Consider the following 19,010-nt stretch of genomic DNA (forward strand, 5'->3'; position numbering starts at 1 on the left):
GTAGATTTGCTATTCTGAGCTAACATTAACATACTTGTTGCAGATGTTTTAAACGCAGAATTAAATTAACTATATTAAAACAAAATAAAACTTCCACATTTTCTTTGCACGAGGAAACAACAGAAAAGGGTATTCCTAATTTAAGTGAAAACTGCTCAAAGTGTTTCAAAATGATCCCAATGACACTTATGCTTGTAAAGTTATGATGGCTTTGGTTTGTGTACACTGATTATGGTACAGTGGAATAACAATTAAACAATACAACTTTTTCCCACTGCACAGCCATGCACATCAAGCTAATCCCTGCCTAATACTTTCATGGGCACGTAATTTCCCTGCATTTCCTGGATGAGGTAACCATAAGCTAATCATACATGACAGGAAAAAAACATATTGGGCAAGATTTTGGAGCTTTGCATTCAACAGAAATGGGGCCTGAAATGAGGCTAAAATAAACCAAGCATCCCTCTGGTACTATCAGGTGTGCGCCATCTGCCAGTTGGACAATTGAAGTTCACAACAGGGGAATATTGACCCCAGTGAATTAGTAAAATTTACCATTAATACCAGCCATCATTATGGTCTGCCTGCGAGAATGACTAATTAATGTCAAGTCAGATTTGTGTTTTGACAAATTAAAAGACTTGTATCCTATTGTGCCAGCTGGATTTTAACACATATCCCTAATGGAGGATAATATAAGCCACTGCACCACTTGTTCTCAGACAATGTTCAATTCTGTTAATAACTTAATTCGTTTAACTAATTTGATTTTCCAAACAGAAAAAAAGTTTCTCTGTGACTACTATGTCAAATAATTATCACTTTAAATACCTCATTTCTAAACTTTTGGGGATATGAGCCAAATTTAATTCACCTGTCATGAAAATTAACCCACATAAAAACTTTAGGTAATCAGGTAGTAATCCTTCCAAGACTACTTTGTCTTTCTTGGATCGAAACTGGGTGATGTCACATATTTTCACATTTAATTCACCTGTTATAATTTTGCCCACTCACTTTGTCTGCCTATACTCCTTAGTAACTTTCTGTTCCCATTCATACAACTTATTGTGCCTACTAACATACTGTTAGTTGCCAACTGTATAATACAATTCTCTACCCCTTTGCCTAAGTTATTAATATATAAGTGACGAAAAGTTGAGACCTGAGGTTCCTGGGGAACAACACTAATCACATACTGTCAATTACAGAACAAATCCTTTATCCAAATTCTCTGTCTCTTACCGTTGAATCAATTACAATCACAAGGTTATATGCAATTTTATGTGTTCTCAATATTTGCTACAAAGCTCTTATGTGGAACCTTATCAAGTGCTTTTTGGAAGCCCATATAGATATCATCCATCGATACCTCCTTATCCCCATGCTCTTTAAAAACTTCAATATGTTTCATCAGACATTATCTGCCATTTTTTTCCATTTATGGGATGTGAGCATCACTGGCTCAGCCAGCATTTACTGCCCATTTCTAATCACCCCAGAGAAAGTGGTGGTGAGCTGCCTTCTTGAACTGTTTTGTAGTCCTGTGGTGCAAGTACACTCGCAATACTGCTGGGGAGTTCCAGGATTTTGACACCAGTGACAGTGAAGGAACAGTGATATATTTCCGAGCCAGAATGTTGAGTGACTTAGAGGGGAACTTCCAGGTGGCGGTGTTCCCATGCGTCTGCTGACACATAGGGAAATTCTTTGATCAGCTGATATTTATCCAAGTGCTCTGTCTCTGATAGATTCCAGTATTTTCTTCATGACCCATGTTAAACATGCACCTATTCTTCCCCTCCCTTCTGACTTAAATAATTTGTGAAATGTGCAATTTTCCAGTCCAAAGGCACAATTCTTGAATCTGGAGAACTTTGAAAGATTTCAACTAATGCAAATGCAATTCCTTGGAATGAAACCATTCTGGAGATTTGGTAACCTTAAGGTTTATTTGTTTCTGCATTAACATTTTTTTAACTCATCTTTTTTAATGTTGGTTTATGCATTAGCAGTTCAGCCAGTTTATTGTGGTCAATTTTCTTTTATTCATTCATGGGACATGGGTGTCGCTGGTTGGCCAGCATTTATTTCCCATCCTGTTGAATCTAGCCTTACTTAAATTTAAAAATCACAGTTTGTAACTTTCCCTTCTTCCTCTGTACCCAATGTCAAATTCAAGCATACAATGGCCACAACAGCAAAAGATGCTCCCTTACTGTCAGATTGTTGGATAGTTCTGGTTTGTTCATCATTAAATTTGTTGGTTCAGAGACATATGGATAAAACATCTTGAAAATCATTGCCTTTACTGCTTCAGCTGTACTGTTTCTTTAAAGTGAAAATTATGATCTCCCATTATAATCAGATTGTTTTTGTTCTTTACCAATGCCCCGAGTGTTTCTGCTGCTTGATCACCCTCATTGAAATCCCTTCTTTCTATAATGATAATTGTTTTTTATTAATATTGCTACTCCAATCTTTTCCCATTTTCTCTATCCTTGTAGAGACTGGATTGTTTTGCTCCCAATTCATACCCAAGTTGTAGCAAAGTCTCAGTTTTGGCTGCTACATAATTCTTTTTAAGTTGATTTTTTAACTCACTTATTTTGTTCTCTATGGCATACATCTTATTTGGGTAACTTGCCATATATTCTTAAGTAATGTGCACATTTGATTGAAACAATAACTGTGGAAAATTCTCCCCATCCAATATCTAGACCACTGTGTTGTACCTCTGGAATTCTAAGAATACACATTTTTAAAGACCATTATAGATGGTTCTTTTCTATGAGCTACATTACCTGTTTCTGAAATTTCTGAGTCTCATTCTCAGCATGTGCAAGTTTTCCTCTTAGTCCATTTGTCTCCTGTAAGCGTTGCTCCTTCAACATTCCAACCTCAACTTCCAGTCCACTGACATCTTTCATCAGTTTATCACTCTGTTGCTGAGCACTGTAACAATAAGATTGCTTTTCAACATTCCTCATTCATTTCTAAAATAACAGCAATACAATTAAAGTATAATCCACCTACAGCAGAAAAAGGACTGATATCAACTCCACTTCACCCAGACCTGTTCCCTCATCTCATAAACTGACCCAAGGACCTCCACACGTGACTGACTGGTATTTATAATTCATGCTTAAAGCCTACTAAGCAAGCAGTTGGAATAGATGGCACAAAACAATATTCTCTGTTGAATTCTGCCAGATTTTGACTGTCTTTCAATACACACATATTTCTTGTTCAGAAGAAACTGACTGCATATTCTATTGAATCGATACTCCCATTTCTAGCATTCCATTAGTTAAGGATGAAGAGAGGCAATAACTTACAAGCTGCTGGTAATGCCATTATATAACTGGTCAACAGATTTTATATACAGGAATTGTTGGGGGTTAACCATTCTGAGCATATATCGTTTCCATGTCTTGTGGGGATACAGCTCAGCTCCCTACATCACCTAAATTGTGCTGCCAGTGGGAAATAATGTCAGTATAATTAGCAGGTTAATACAGAAAACCTATCTTCACAGTTATCACGGACTAGAAATGGAGATACCAAAAATAAAAACACAGATTTCTCAACAGTAATAATAAATAAGCAGCAATTTTTGGAACTTGCCATCGGAGTTCTTTCTGAAACCACTCCAGTTTTTCGGTCAAAATAACTTTCTCTTGTCGAAGTGAATCACAATCATTCTTCAGTCCATTACTCTGCTTTTGCAATTCATCCAGTTTACCTACAAGCAGCAAAATTGAAAAGATCAGAATAAGGTGAAAGCAACACAAAATTCAATAATACATGTGTTCAGTAAAAAAGAGTCTGCATTTCTCCAATTAGGTCTGCAGGTTCTACGATTTTAATTTCCTTTACAATAAAATACATTGTTCAAGATTGTTTTAAGATACAAAAAATGTTTCAACATGTGGGAGGAGAAAGACCACACTTGTAAATCCAGAAGAAAACCGATTAGTGCTGTATTCAAATTGGGCGCTATATTTGCTTAGATAATAGCCATTAAATTTGAAAAGTAATTCAGTACCAGTGAAGTGCTTTGGGATACGGAGGATGTGAAAGGCATGATATTAAAGCATCATTTTCTTATGACTAATTTTTTTCTTATGCTACTCATGATTTAGGAAATTACATTTGTAAAATATGTTCAGTGATAACAATATCTCCATAAAACAATCAAACACTGCTGCTGAATACTTCCTATCAGTATCTTAATTCCACTGTTACAGTACACTTGTGCACTTTACCTTGCCTGTCAATGACTATTTTTTTCAGATAGAATGAACCAACCTAAATGGGACCTCTGAACTATTCATAAAAACTGAAGCAGTAACAAATCATAATTCTTGATTTTACAACAGAGAATTGAAACAAGATCCAGATCTCAAAAAAATATCAGGTATCAATATTGCAGAAAATGCCTTTTTATTTGATTTGGATCTATTTCTGGACCCACAAATAATGTACAAAATGAATGTATGGACTTAAAATCAAGAGTGAAAATATTTACTAGGTATAATATATTTTTACAAAGACTTGCACGCAGAAGTAGCCAATCACAACTATACTGACTACATGCTTCCAATTGAACAGGATGTTCTCTGGGAGTGATGTCATGATTTTTTGGTTGAGGGAGTCAAAACAAAATATAAACACTATAAATGTTTAAGCCTTGTGGGACAATGCCCTCAGCTACAGGAAAAGAAATTGTTAACACAACTTGGTCTACTGTGTTATTCAACTGAAATCTTGGCCAGAGAGAAAACTTAAGTCACCAGTCCAAAACAAAAGAATACATTTTTTATTAAATAATTAAGATTTCATAACTAGATTTATAAAAATTTATGACACTTCAAAAAAATCTTTTAAAAACGAACATTTCTCACTGCACAAGTATTTTGGCAAGAATCTGATGATCTAAACTTTCTCACACACTCATTCTCATATGCGTGATGATTCAGATTATGGCTTGTGGGCAGACTCCCTCCCATCCTGTAATGTCTGTTGAGTGACATACAACCATTCAAATCTGCAACTGTGCCAATTTTGATAAGGCCTTAAATGGTAAAACTCTGCAACATAATGAAACTCTGTGTCAACAAATAATTAACTGAAGGGTAGAAATTATAGAAATTTACTCTCAGTCACGTTTCATTTCTGAAAGTGGAAATGACCTCTGTAGCAGCAAAGTCATACTTTTCAGTACACTGTTTGCTTTTTAACAAAGTAATTTTTCTCCTATTTTGTAAGCCATTTCAATACATTGAGGAATGGAATGAATGGGCAGTTTACCAGTTGTCAGGTTGTTTGCTCACATGAAGAAATACTGGGTTGTGCACGACATTTTCTCTGTTCTTTCTCAAAGTGCCATAATAATTTCATGGATTACTTGTATCTCCCTTGCACGAGTTGAGGTGCTAGAGGGCCCATTTTAACTGGATGGTGTTTTTTTGGAGGCCCAGCAAGTTTTGACTAAGGGGCCTAAAGCGTGTGCTGCCCGTTCGCTGCTTGTCCATTTCAGCTAGAAAGTAGCAGCTGACCAATGAAGGATACACGCATGGTTTGTGATTTTATCATAGCATTGATCTTAGTCACTTTACACAGGAAAAACGTGCAACATAAAGCAGACTATTTTTCCCAGTGGCGATTATATTTTAGCTCTTATCTAGACTTGACAAATTTGTTGCAAACTAATTATGGCGCTTTGAAGTTTTAAGGCTATAATGTTGCTTTTCCATTTTACAAGGATGTTCTGTGGGGACCGAATTGTGACCCCAGAAAACATAATTACAAAACTGTGCAAGTACTTCTACAGGTAAGATATACTTTTGCAAATGACAGAAGAACACTTTGGTTTACATCCAGTATGTTATCTGTTTCTGGAACATATCAAATAGTTCCCACTCACCCCTCTGTTTGTTTTCAGTGCCAAACCCAATAAGATTAGAGATGACTCAGTTGCTGGATCCATAAGCTAATATGGATATTTTGGTCCCAAAACAGACATGTAACCCCAAGGCAGATTACTTTTCTAATGCATTAATTAAAATGTCATTTCATAGGTTATATATACAGATTGAAGAATGTACTAACCCATGTACAGAATCAGAAATTCCAAAAATAACTGTCCTCCTGTGTTAAAATTATTCTAAAAAGACTTGAAATAAATCTAGGTAATGAGTCAAGAACCTTCTTGTAAATTATAAATGAACATACCATTGTATAAAGTTGTGGATTCCATCTCCACTCATGACTTGAATACATAGGGAGCGATTCTCCGGGCCTGTTAGCCCCAGGTGGAAATCCGTTGGGCCAGTGAATTTGGGGAGGCCCTAGTCGGGATTCGTGCTAGGCTTAAAACTGATTGCGAGTCTCCCAGCCTGCTCCAGCTGGCGTGATCAGGATCTCGCCTAGAAACTCATTTGCATTAATTTACATCTCATTAGCAAGATTAAAGTTGAATGCAGTAGCCTCCTGGTATGCTCCCAAACCCGCCCCCCATCCCTTCCAGCTGGAAGTCACCCAGTCGCAAATCACTACTGGTTCTTAAGAATCATAGAATCCCACAGTGCAGCAGGAGACCATTTGGCCCAACGAGTCTGCACCGACCACAATCCCACCCAGGCCCTATCCTCATAACCCCATGTATTTACCCTAGCTAGTCCCCCTGACAATAAGGGGCAATTTAGCACTTCCAATCCACCTAACCCACACATCTTTGGACTGTTGGAGGAAACCGGAGCACCCGGAGGAAACCCACACAGAGGGAGAACATGCAGACTCTGCATAGACAGTGAGCCAAGCCGGGAATCAAACCCGGGTCGCGGGCACTGTGACTCAGCAGTGCTATGAGTGGAGGCTGGTTTTAACCAATACAAGCAGCTGACATAACTCAAACATTGAAGTCCAAGGGTTCCTAAATGAGAACTTTCTCGCAGCTACTGTTGAATTCTTCTGATGGATGTGATGACTACGCAAACTTGGAAACATTACACTGATAGATTTCTATTAGGTAAGGGTATCACGGGATGTGGAACTAAAGCAGAAGTTGAAGTATGGATCAATCATAATCTAACTGAATGATGGAAAAGGCACAAGGAATTGGACCAACTGAAGAGTGGGCATGTCTTCTAGTGGTGAGTTATTCTACAAATGTTTAAACAGAACCCTGTGAAGTACAACCTGAGAGATTGGAAAGACAAATACACCATGATAGTGATATTTTCTAATTATTGAAAAAGCAACTTAACAGTAAAGATGTCTGAGCAGTAGAGCATAACTAAGCAAGATCCAAGGTCATGAGTTTGGAAGGTGCTGTTGAAGGAGCCTTGGCGAATTGCTGCCATGCATCATTTGTAGACAGTACACACTGCTGCCACTGTGCATTGTGACAAGATAGAGTGAATGTTTAAGGTGGTGGATGAAGAGCCAATCAAACTGACTGTTTTGTCTGGATAGCATTGAAGGGGAGATGGTCAGGTTCTCTCTTGTTGGAGATGATCATTGTTTGGTACTTGTATGTGCTACTTATCAGCCCAAACCTGAATGGTGTTCAAGTCTTGTTGCAAGCGGGCATGACTGTTCCAGTATCTAAGGAGTCCTGAAGTGGTGCATTCATCGGTGAACATCCCCATTTCTGACATTATGATGGAAGGAAGTTTTTTCTGCTGAAGCAGCTGAAGAAGGTTGGACACTGTCCTTTGGAAACTCTTGCAGTGATATTCTGGTGCCCAATTGATTAATCTCCAACAACCAAAGCCATCTTCCTGTGTGTTTGGCATGACTCCAGTCAGTGAAATGTTTTTTCCGATTCCCATTGATTTCCATTTTGCAAGGGCCCCTTGAAGTTACAATCAGTCAAATGCTGCCTTGATATCAAAGGCAGTCACTCTCACCTTACCTTTGGAATTCAGCCTTTTCGTTCATATTGGGAACAATGAAGTCGAAAGCCAAGTGGTTAGGCAGAACTCAAACTGATCAGTGAACAGATTATTGCTGAGTATGTGCCTCTTGATAGCACTATCAATGACACCTTCCATTACTTTGTTGTTGTACAGATATTGAGGTTACCGTGAGGAATTAGAATCAACTGGAATTACTGCCGAGTAGATCAAAAACAGCCAAACATCTTGGAAATCTCATTTGCACAAGTGCAGTCCCACTCCCCTTACCTTGTAACTGGACTGCTTCCCCTTTCTGTTTATCCTTTTGCTGCTGGGTCTGAAGTTGGAGCTTGGTTTGAAGGTTGAAGATTTCTGATTCGTACTCTGAGGCAGTTTGCCGCCATTGCTCACGCTCTGCCTGCGCCTTGTGCAATTCGCCTTGGAGAATGGCAATGTCGCTTTCACGGCCGGTTGCTGCCTCTACTGCTGTCTGTCGTAAAGCCACAATCTCCTTATGAGTACTTGCTAACTGTTCACGGGTCTCAATAATTTCATTCTCTTTCTCCTCTCTAAGGATCTCAATGTCCTTTTGTAATTTGTGGAGCTCAGCTGCAAATGGAAGAAACAGTAGACATTTTCACTTGATTTAAAGCTTGTAACAATCAAATGTAAACTTTAATTGTCGGGATGAATTCATTTTCATAGAAAAATCACACAATAATTACTTATTAAATGTGGACCAATTGTAATTGTCTAAGGGTTTTGGATTTATTTTGAATGCGTATCAGGAGTACTACAATATCTTTCCAGTAGGGTCATGTAAATTTCCATTTTTGCTTTATTTTTTCATGGGATGTGGACATTGCTGGCAAGGCCAGCATTTGTTGCCCATCCCTATTTGCCCTTGAATCTAGTGGCTCGTGTGCCCGTATCAGAGTGCAGTTAAGAGTCAGCCACATTGTGTAGATCTGGAGTCACATGTAGGCCAGACCAGAAAAGGATTACCTTCCCTAAAGGACATTAGTGAACCAGATGGATTTTTCTGATAATTGCCTTTATGGAGACTATTTTTCAATTCCAGATTTATTTACTGAATTTACATTCTATCAGTTGCCTCAGATTTGAATTCAAGTTCCTCAGAGAATTGGTCTGGGCCTCTGGCTTCCAGTCAAGTGACATTAACACTTATCCCCCCACCGTCACCATTTAAGACCATGCTATTCTCTTACATATTTCTTTGTATTTTCTAACTAGAGGTCTTAAATTTAGCAATATCATATAAGCGATGCTCTGAAAGATAAAATTAAGATGCGTCATTAATACTGACCTAGTGGCATCTAAAATCATAGAACAGAATCATAGAATCCCTATAGTGCAGAATGAGGCTATTTGGCCTCACTGACTCTCTAACGGGCATCTTTCCCAGGCCCTAGTCCCGTAACCCCACATACATACCCCACTAATCACTCCAACCCACACATCTCTGGACATTAAGGGGCAGTTTAGCATGGCCAATTCTCATAACCTGCACATCTTTGGACTCTGGGCTATCCAAAATTAAACAAAGGTAATATAAATATGAGTTGAAGAGGAGTGTTATTCTGTCATAACACCTCTCAGATCAACATGTATCAAATAAACAACTCTGTGTAAGCTTATACCTTGCAATGCTTGGATCTGTCTGGTTGATTCTTCAACCTGCTTTTTAGCTGTTTTCCTTTCCTCTTCAAGTAGTGCTGTAAAGGAACAGAGGAAACATACATGACAAACTGATTGATGTAGTTTTTATAAAAAATTGTATTCTTTTTAACTCCAAGGGATCTTAAATAAATATTTCCTGGCCAGTTCTATTTAACATTTAAAAAAAGTGAAAAGCATATCAGAGTTATTTTCTAAAATACAAGGAGGATATTGGAGAAATAGCATTAAAAGTTAATGGCATTTAGAATTTTATTTTCTCCTTTGCAGTCCCTCCCAAACCATTAACAATATGAAACAATGCTGGGAGAACAAGGACACAAGATCATTTATCAAAATAGCACAATAATTAAAACAATGATCCACATGAACAAATCAAGTTATCAGGTTCAAGAACAATCTGTTTGAACAAAAGAGAACTACTTGTTCAGAAGCGCAACAGTTTTTTGCTGGTGCCAAATTTTGCTCCATAAACTATTACTATTATACCCGAATCACTGAAAAATAGAAAAATACCTAGAATGTGTGAACTGTGCTACAAAGGAAACTAATCCACTTTCTGATGCTGAAACTATGCAATTTGAAAATTAGTGGGTTTTGTTTTCAATCAAACCATTCTTCATTGCAGTCATTATTTATTATATATATTGTTTGGTAGTACAGAATTTGAGAATTGTTGAAAAAAAAAGAGACATGTCATCAAAGCACTTCACCTGCACTCATCAGTGTAGCTCATGCAAAATTTCCAACAGCAACGGGGGATCAACAATTTATATTGCATGAGAAGAGAAAGCTGATTGTTTTGCAAGAGACTTCTGATTGGTGGAGGCATTACCATGGAACAGTTAACTGCCCAGCTTTGTTCAAATTCAAACTTGGCAAGCCGACTCTGATTGCTCAAGGCATTGTCCTGGGGAATGAACCAGGGAATGACTGTTCCTCAAGCTTTCATTTAGTCGAAGATGATGTAACGTGTGGACATGTTCCTTCTGTCTGAGTATATGTGGCTTCTAGCATGCAGAAGAGAGCTACACTGTGAGCCCAACTGACAATCTTAAATTGGTTTTCAGTGTAAATCTTAGCACAATTTATATCTTATAAAAAGTTTACCTTGCACTTCAAAACATTTTTGTTTGCTGGATACAGCCAATTCCTGTGCTTCCTTCAACTCCTGGTGTAGCTGCTGTATCTCACGTTCTGAATCTCCAGTTTGTGCATGGGCACGTCGCAGTTCATCTGAAAAAACAACATTTATCCACATCAAGAACAGTATTCAAAATAGATCAAATCATGTTTACATGTGGTGGAAAATATGGATCATCAAGTGAATAATAATACTCTAGAGTGTGGAGACTTGAACAGTGTTGATTAATGTGTAATCTGTTTTCAGCACAATGAATGAAAATCAATGTTTTCTGCCAATAACAGAGCATTTTTGAGCGAGAGCCTTAACATTATATGCACTAAAAAAAATAAGACATTAATTTTGTTCTTTAGTGTAACAAAGAGGTTAGCAGCCATGGATAGGCCAACCACAGCCAGTTTTATTTCTCTAACCTTCATACTGTTAGACAATGAGATGGCCAAAACCACCAAGTCACACATTATCCTGACTTGGGCAAGTATTGCTGTTTCTTCATTGCTGCTGGGCAAAATCCTGGGACTCCCTAATAGCACTATGGGAGTACTTTTAACACACAGACTGTAGCAGTTCAAGAAGGGGTTCACCATTATCTACACAAGGGCAATTAGCAGTAAATGCTGGGTTACCAAGAACACCCAACCATATCCTAGGACTGAATAAAATAAATGTGTCTGACATGTCTACAATGAGTCAGAAATGCCTCCAACTGCGGGTCAGTGTCCAATTGCTCTCTTGCAACTGAACTAGACTGTGGAATCGCAGCATAGTTTCAAGTTCCATATTCTATTCATCGAAATTACTTACTTCCACCTTACGATACTGCTTGTCTCCATCATTGCTTCACTCTTATTAGTATCAAATTACCCTTTTAGCACCTCTTGATTAAATTTATCCAATTTTTTTCCTTGCCCAACTCCTCAAAACTTCAACATGCCCAAAACTAGTCTACATTCTAGCCCTCAGTAACTTCACAGTAACTTCATTGCAGTGTTAATGTAAGCTTACTTGTGACACTAATAAATAAACGAAAAAAAAAGCCCCATAACCACCAGCTTTGCTGACCTTCACTATCTCTTGGTTCCCAAATTTTATTCTCTCTCCCACCTTCGGCTCTTGGTGGCAGACCCTAAATCCGTCCTTGTCACTACTTATCTCCATTCAAAATCCTCCTAAAAATATCTGACAAAGGGTTGGTCAAATGCTCAATGGCTCTCCTTTTTCTCTTGTTTGAAGTATTTTAGAATGTTTTATACCCACTGATTGTGCTGGTTATGTATGCAAACACATTTATTAAAAATTTAAAAATACAGCTTAAAGTCTTGCATTTGTCCCTTTAAATATTATTGACAAGGAATATTAGCAATGTCAGATTTACATTTCCTGCAAAACGGGTGAACTAAATGGAAGCAGATACTTTGCAGAAGGCTTTGAGAACTTTTATGAATGTATGCTACAGGACTCATTTCAGAGATTTCATCTTCCTGTATCGATACTGAATGAATTTGAATTGATCAAATAGCTAGATTTAATACTACAAAACATACTTAATTAATTATTAGATTCCTTCAATTTTAATATCAGCTATTTATTATACAACTAAAGTGCATAGACTGACAGACCAGAGCATTATTTCAAAAATGTACATGTTTTTAGTGGTTCATATAATCATGTTAATATAAGAAACTGGATTGCATCAAGTACAAAAATGAGCACAAAGGGTGGGATTTTCCATTGGGCCCGCCCCAAGACCAAAAATTCACACTTGAGGTCAACGGACCTTTAAATGATCTGTCAAGTTGTCTGCCCTGCCCGCGATGATTCCTCTGGCAGGCTGGACTGGAAAATTTACCCCATAGAAAAATAGTTAATGTGTCAAAAGTTTGATTTACATAGTTCAAAATGGATTTTTTGGGATTGATGTTAAATAATGAAAGAAATACGGGCAGGATCATGAGAAGAAATCATGGGCCTTGGTGACTTTCCTCTTTCAGAGCCTCTTATTCAACCCTTACCATGAAGGCGACCGTGAAACTATTGATAGTTATAAAAACCTATCTGGTTCATTCATGTACTTTAGGGAAGAAATCTGCCATCGTATATGGCCTACATGTGACTCCAGACCTACACCAATGTGGCTGATTCTTAATTGCTCTCTGAAATGACTTAGCAAGTCACTCAGTTAAGGAATTAAGGAAGGGGCAATGCCTACAACCTATAAAAGAAAATATAAAGAAAGACTTTGAAGCTGAAGAGGATCCTTTCAATGAAACAGGTTGAGAAAGGTAAAATTACACTGACTGTAAAGGAAGGCACACTTAAATAAGTTGGAGAAACAGAGTTGAACTGAAAGCCCATTGCTGTCCCTTTTCAGACTTTATTTGCTAAACTACATAGAAACTATATGACTTTGAAGAAAATTTCATATACACTACATAATTATCAAAATCAGATTTGTATCTGAACCCAACTTCTATAATAACACTTAAAAATGTTAAAATGAAAAGCTGGAAACAAGTATTCAATAGCAAGAAGCTAAAATTATTTGGATCCATTTCAATGTACATCTCTTTACTGTGCCCGTAAGCTCACACACTTTTGAAATGCAATCCCATCTTTGCATTGTTATCTCACACATATGGAATACAATTCTTGCACCCATTTTTTACAAACATTTAAGTTACTCTATAATCCAACATAGTTTAAGCATTGTTCTTGGATTTAACATGAACGTCAGGGCACAAGGTTTGGGAATACTAAAAAAATGTTCCAACAAAAACAGTACTACCCAAAAAGGAAAACTGTAACTAGTTTGTACAAAGAGGAAGTGCCTTAGACCTTGTATGGAGGAGATGTAATTCTACTCCAACAGGCCAGAGAACATGGCTGAAGTCTTAACAAGATTTTCTGGCTGAGTAGATCCAAGTACTTGGGCAAAGAAAATAATTTTTGTTGTTAAAAATTTATAGACTGCACAACAGAACTTCAAAACAAATGATGTGGTTACACTGCACCACTGGTCACAGCAGGAGGTCTGCAGCAGGTTAGGCAGCAGTTATATAGAATACATATGAACAGGACTCATGCTGTGAGAGAGTTTTGCACATACACACACAGCCACTAAACTATTCATGTGCTGAGAGCCAAGTCAGCTTTCTCAAAACATAAAAATAATTGTCCTCAAAAGTGCTCAGGAATTTCAATGATTCATGTGAGTGTTTCTTTTAAAACCCAGCTTGACCTTCCTCTTATTCTTCATGCAATATCAAGTCCGCTGAAAAAGACCCTTGTAAAGCGGAGGGAGATTCATGAAATTAGAGGGCTTGGAGACTTGGGCATTAAGATGCAATGTCTGCAGTGTGTTTTCTGTGGTGGAAAAGCAGTTGACAATTATGGCTTGTTTGAAGTGAGGGCAACTTTAACAACACTGAAGAAGCTTGACACTATCCAGGACAAAGCAGCCTGCTTGATTGGCACCCTTTTCGCAAACATTCACTTTTTCCATCACTGAACAGTGGCAGCAGTGTGTACCATCCCCAAGATGCACTGCAGGAAATCACTAAGGCTTCTTAGACAGCACCTCCCAAACGTACAAATGCTACCATCTAAAAGGACCAGGGCAGCAGACACGGGCACACCATCATCCAGAAGTTCCCCTCCAAGTCACTAAACATCTTGACTTGGAAATATATCACCATTCCTTCAATATCACTGGGTCAAAATCCTGGAACTCCCTCCCTAACAGCATTGTGGGTTTACCTACACCAGATGGACTGCAGCAATTCAAGAAGGCAGCTCACCACCACACTCTTAAGGGCAATTAGGAATGAGCAATACATTCTGGCCAAGTCAGCAACGCCCACATACCATAAATGAATAAACAAAAGAGATGCTGGGGAAGAAACGGGGATGTACCTGTTCTTTCTTGCCTCACAACAAACACAAACTGTAGTTTTTTTGGAGAAGCTACTATTGGTTACATTAAGGACTTTTGGTTAGGATGCTCAATGCATATATGAAGTTCACTGGGATGTGTTGTGCACACTTTTCCCATTTCTGTGCAAAAGTTGCAATTGGGGTACTACAATATGTACAGTGCCTAATTTGCATATTTAAACAGCTTCTTGCCTGTTTCGAGTGGAAGTGCAAGGGCAATCATTTAAAAATTGATTCAGATATCCTAAATGGTGCACAATATCACCCCAGATTTTCTTGTTGATTAGCTGTTGTTTTGGCCGCAAAATGAACGAGGTGAAGGCAGATGAATTTGCAGATGAGCATTTTAAATTCAGTGCACTGTGGAATAATACATTCAACAGCACAGATGTATATTTAATTGTTGCAATATCAGGATTCGTCTACATTCTATTTGCTTTTTTTAAAAAATCGACACTTTTAGAACAGTTTTTATATATTTAAAAGAGCATAATGTGCAAAAAGTGAGACTTAAAAGATCAGTTTTAAGGGTATGTACCACTGGCACAAATCATTATGCTCATAAGAAAAAGCTCTCCACATTGACCAAGGTGAAAAACTTCCAGATCGCACAATTTGTCTATTGCCACTGAACTCATCTATCTACCTTACACATTAAGTATTTTTTGAAACAGAAAATGAAGATTCCCTCTGTGCTTTTAAAAAATGTCTTTGCTACACCGTCCACGTCAAATAGTAGGCAAATTATAAAGATACCAATGTGCCTGCAATATGCGATTTGGATTGTACTACCTTTAAGGGAGTGCATGACTCAGACCTGTAGCACAATAATGTATTTAAGCAGGTATCAAGCTACAAGGACCTAAGTGGCTATTGCAATTCTGCTGTCTCTCTCAATCTTTGCACGATAACACTAGCCACCAGATGATTTATTTTCATTAATATTTTATAATTCTGAGGAATTAGAAAGATCCTGCCATGGACTTTGATCCTCAGTTTTTAGTGAAAGGATCAGGCACAAATTTAATGTTTTGGTTTCTGCAACCCGAGATGTCAACCTCATTGATGTTAGTGAACAAAGACTATTTTGTGTCCATTTCATTTATCAGTCTTTGAAATCTTACAAATATGGTTACCCAAACACTGTTTGATCACACATTTATTTTAGCATAAGAAAGTGACCACCAGTGATTCTGATCAAGTTACTGGTATGAACACAAGTTTAACAATATTCTTCCTTCATTTTACAATTACTACATCATATTCGGAGAATCTTGTTTGACCCATGGCTCCTATGTGGCCCAACTACAACTGATAGGTAGATGGAGTAACTTGAGCAATTTTAACTATAATGCATCAGTCTTTTCACTTGTTCAAGTAATTTCCTTCCATAGGACGTAGTCGCAACATTATTCCCTAAAAAGTAGATTTAGGTTGAGAAAATAGAAGTTGAATAATTGTACAGACATAATACATTTGTACATGATCGGGTTGGAAGAAAATTTAGATTGCATTGCCAATGATGGAGAACAAGTAGAAATTTAAGTAACAGCGATTCCCATAGCTTACTGAAAAGTTGATACTTGCTTCATTTCAAGGTTATAGTTCTTAATAAAAGGAATTCCTTCACATAACAAAACCATAGCTTCAAACATCTCATTTCCTAGGGTAAGCACAATAGATTCTTGACAAAATTAGTGCATTTGTGACGTGCATTGGTGCTCCAAACAGGAACAGAGGTAGGCCACCCAGCCCCTCGAGGTTGTGCCACCATTCAATAAGATCATGGCTGCAATGTCTAAATGCAGGCAGCAAGACAACTGTAAGATGATCTATTTCCAACAAACAGGAGGAGACCAGTAAGGCTGACCAAGAAGGCATGATTGGAGGTGGTAGAAATACTGAGCTGCCAGGCAATGATTGCAAAAATATGGATCTAATGATTAATGACCTGCTGCAGTCTGGAAAAGCGAGTAACATCTAGAGCTGGAATCCAGGAGGAATTAAAAGTTACCCATGAAATGTGAGGCCAGGTGGTAGATCAATGCATGGGGAACACCAAGCACCAATGTCTAGATTGAGATGCCCTGTCCATATGCAGCCAAATCCCATGGTCAGTTGAGGGTAAATACTGCATTGAGATAACAGACTGGTCATGTCACTATGCCATCCCATCAAAGTGGTGCCACACACTTACAGTGCCTCAGAGTGAGAACAGGTAGATGTTGAAACAACAGGAACACGATGTATGGCTCTGCTTTCGGGAGAAGCACTCTCAGAACGCCAGGGAACATCAACAAGCTGGTGGTGGAGTGCCTTTCGTTGCTTTCGTGATACTGACACATGAGGAAGCTATGGAGATCAAATGGTTCATGGCATGGCAGCCTGTTGCTGAGAACACAAGAAATAGGAGCAGGAGTAGACCACATGGCCTGTCGCGCCTGCTCTGCCATTCAATGTGATCATGGCTAATGTTGAGCTTCAACTCCATTTCCCCTCCCAATCCCCATACACCTCTTAATTCCCTAAGAGTCCAAAAATTTGAGTATTCCAGCCTTAAGCATATTCAACGATGGAGCATCCATAACCATCTGGGATAGAGGATTCCTAAGATTCACAACTCCTGAGTAAAGTAATTCCTCTGCATCTTAGTCCTAAATGATTGGTCCCTTATCCTCAGATTGTGCCTCCATGTTTTAGATTCCCTGACCAGCAGAAACAATCTCTCAGCTTCTACTCTATTAAGACCCTTCAGAATTTTATACATTTCCATTAGATCACTTCTCATTCTTCTAAACTCCAGAAAATACAAACACAATTTACTCAGTGAAGCAGGTGTGGAAGCAATGAAGATTGAATAAAATGACGGCTGCATCCAACATTCCCTACACCGCACATGGCCTATAGCACATGTGTGGGCCTTTAATGCCCCAGGCTACTGGTCAAGGGGAGGAACCTGGGGTTGGTTGAAAGAGCAGCTGTTTCACTTACATAATGTCTATCAGCAGGTACAGCAGCAGAAGAGGAACAAATTAGAGCTACAACAGTGGAGAAGATGCAAGACCATCTCAAGACAGTGCAATAAAATAAGCAAAATACTGCAGCTGCTGGAGTCTGAAACAAGAACAGAGGACGCTGGAGAACATTAGCAGAACTGCCAGCATCTATCAGGAGGGAAACGGAGTTAATGTTTTGAGCCCATAGACTCTTTAAGACCTGCTGAGTTTTTCCAGCATTCTCTGTTCTTGTTTCAAGACACTGCATCACTTGATTCCAGTGCACCTTCCACCAGCATAGACATACACATCAGTGGACTTTGTTGCACTTGAAGAACGGGAGGCACAATCTACTGAGTACTGTATAGACATGCAGGAGATGGTAACGGAGGCTGGCAGCTGCACCACTTCCTTTTGGAGGAATAATGACAGATATTGGGTGTCACTTTCAATTGGCATCAAATTCTGTTCTAACATACCACACAGCTCTGCCACCACCCGCCCGGACAAACACTGGCCAGAATGTTATGGCTGTGCACGCCAATGGGACTTTCCCATCCTGTTGCAGAGAACGGAGATTTAGTTGGGTGCCAAATTCTCCGACATCATTGCAGCAGGAGCGTGGTGTGAATGGCCGGTAAGATTAGACATTGCTGCTTGGACATTTCCAGGAAGTTGAGCCTCTGATGGCACAACTTTTCAGCTGGGTTGTGCCTTCCGTGACCCATACAACCTCTTTATCCATATCCAATGATTTCCTCAATCCACTGGAGCTCCCCTGACCCACTGCACAGATGCTCGATGTTGCTGTATCCCCATTTCTGTACCACTCTCATTTCCACTGGAGGAAGTCAAAGTCTGAAAGCACTGACTCCATAGCTAATTGAAAGCTCCACTGCAATGAGCCTCTCAAGAACCTTGTCCTGTCTCAGTAGCTGATGTGGATCTGGGAGACACTTTTCCACCAACAGGAGTTCACCTTTCTCCAGCCTCTGTAGTGGCAGTGCCTCCAAATTCGATAGTATTACTTTCTCAAGACATAGCTTGCAGATAGCTTCACAATACAGCTGTACGTTTCCTCCAATGCTCAGCTGTCACTCAGATCTCCTTTGAGTAGGCGTGATTCTGAGTCTATGTGCATCCTGTCTGCCAGTCATATCATTGGGAAAAGATAGGAAAATACCTGACAATTGGCTGTTCAATTACCATAATTACATGCCCTTGCATGAATGTGTCTGCCACTGCTTCGACCCACCATCCATACTGAATTTGGTCAGTGTTGGCAAGATGTTAGGGAATTAATCGACATCATTTTATCGCCATTGCCCCCTG

General features: G+C 38.8%; 1 protein-coding gene across 16 annotated transcripts in view; it reads right to left on the minus strand.

Annotated features, from left to right (window-relative positions):
- Window positions 1-19,010, minus strand: part of slmapa (sarcolemma associated protein a) — a 192,019-nt gene that overhangs the window by 9,640 nt on the left and 163,369 nt on the right. For all 16 annotated transcript variants that reach the window (XM_078209584.1, XM_078209581.1, XM_078209574.1 and 13 more), the window contains 5 exons: window positions 10,716-10,841; window positions 9,569-9,643; window positions 8,196-8,516; window positions 3,631-3,748; window positions 2,808-2,958 (listed from right to left, as the gene is read on the minus strand). In XM_078209584.1, coding sequence (XP_078065710.1) covers window positions 2,808-2,958; window positions 3,631-3,748; window positions 8,196-8,516; window positions 9,569-9,643; window positions 10,716-10,841 — 791 coding nt within the window. The remainder of the gene's footprint in view (window positions 1-2,807; window positions 2,959-3,630; window positions 3,749-8,195; window positions 8,517-9,568; window positions 9,644-10,715; window positions 10,842-19,010) is intronic.

This window comes from Mustelus asterias, chromosome 3, assembly GCF_964213995.1.
Source record: "Mustelus asterias chromosome 3, sMusAst1.hap1.1, whole genome shotgun sequence".
Lineage (NCBI taxonomy): Eukaryota > Metazoa > Chordata > Chondrichthyes > Carcharhiniformes > Triakidae > Mustelus > Mustelus asterias.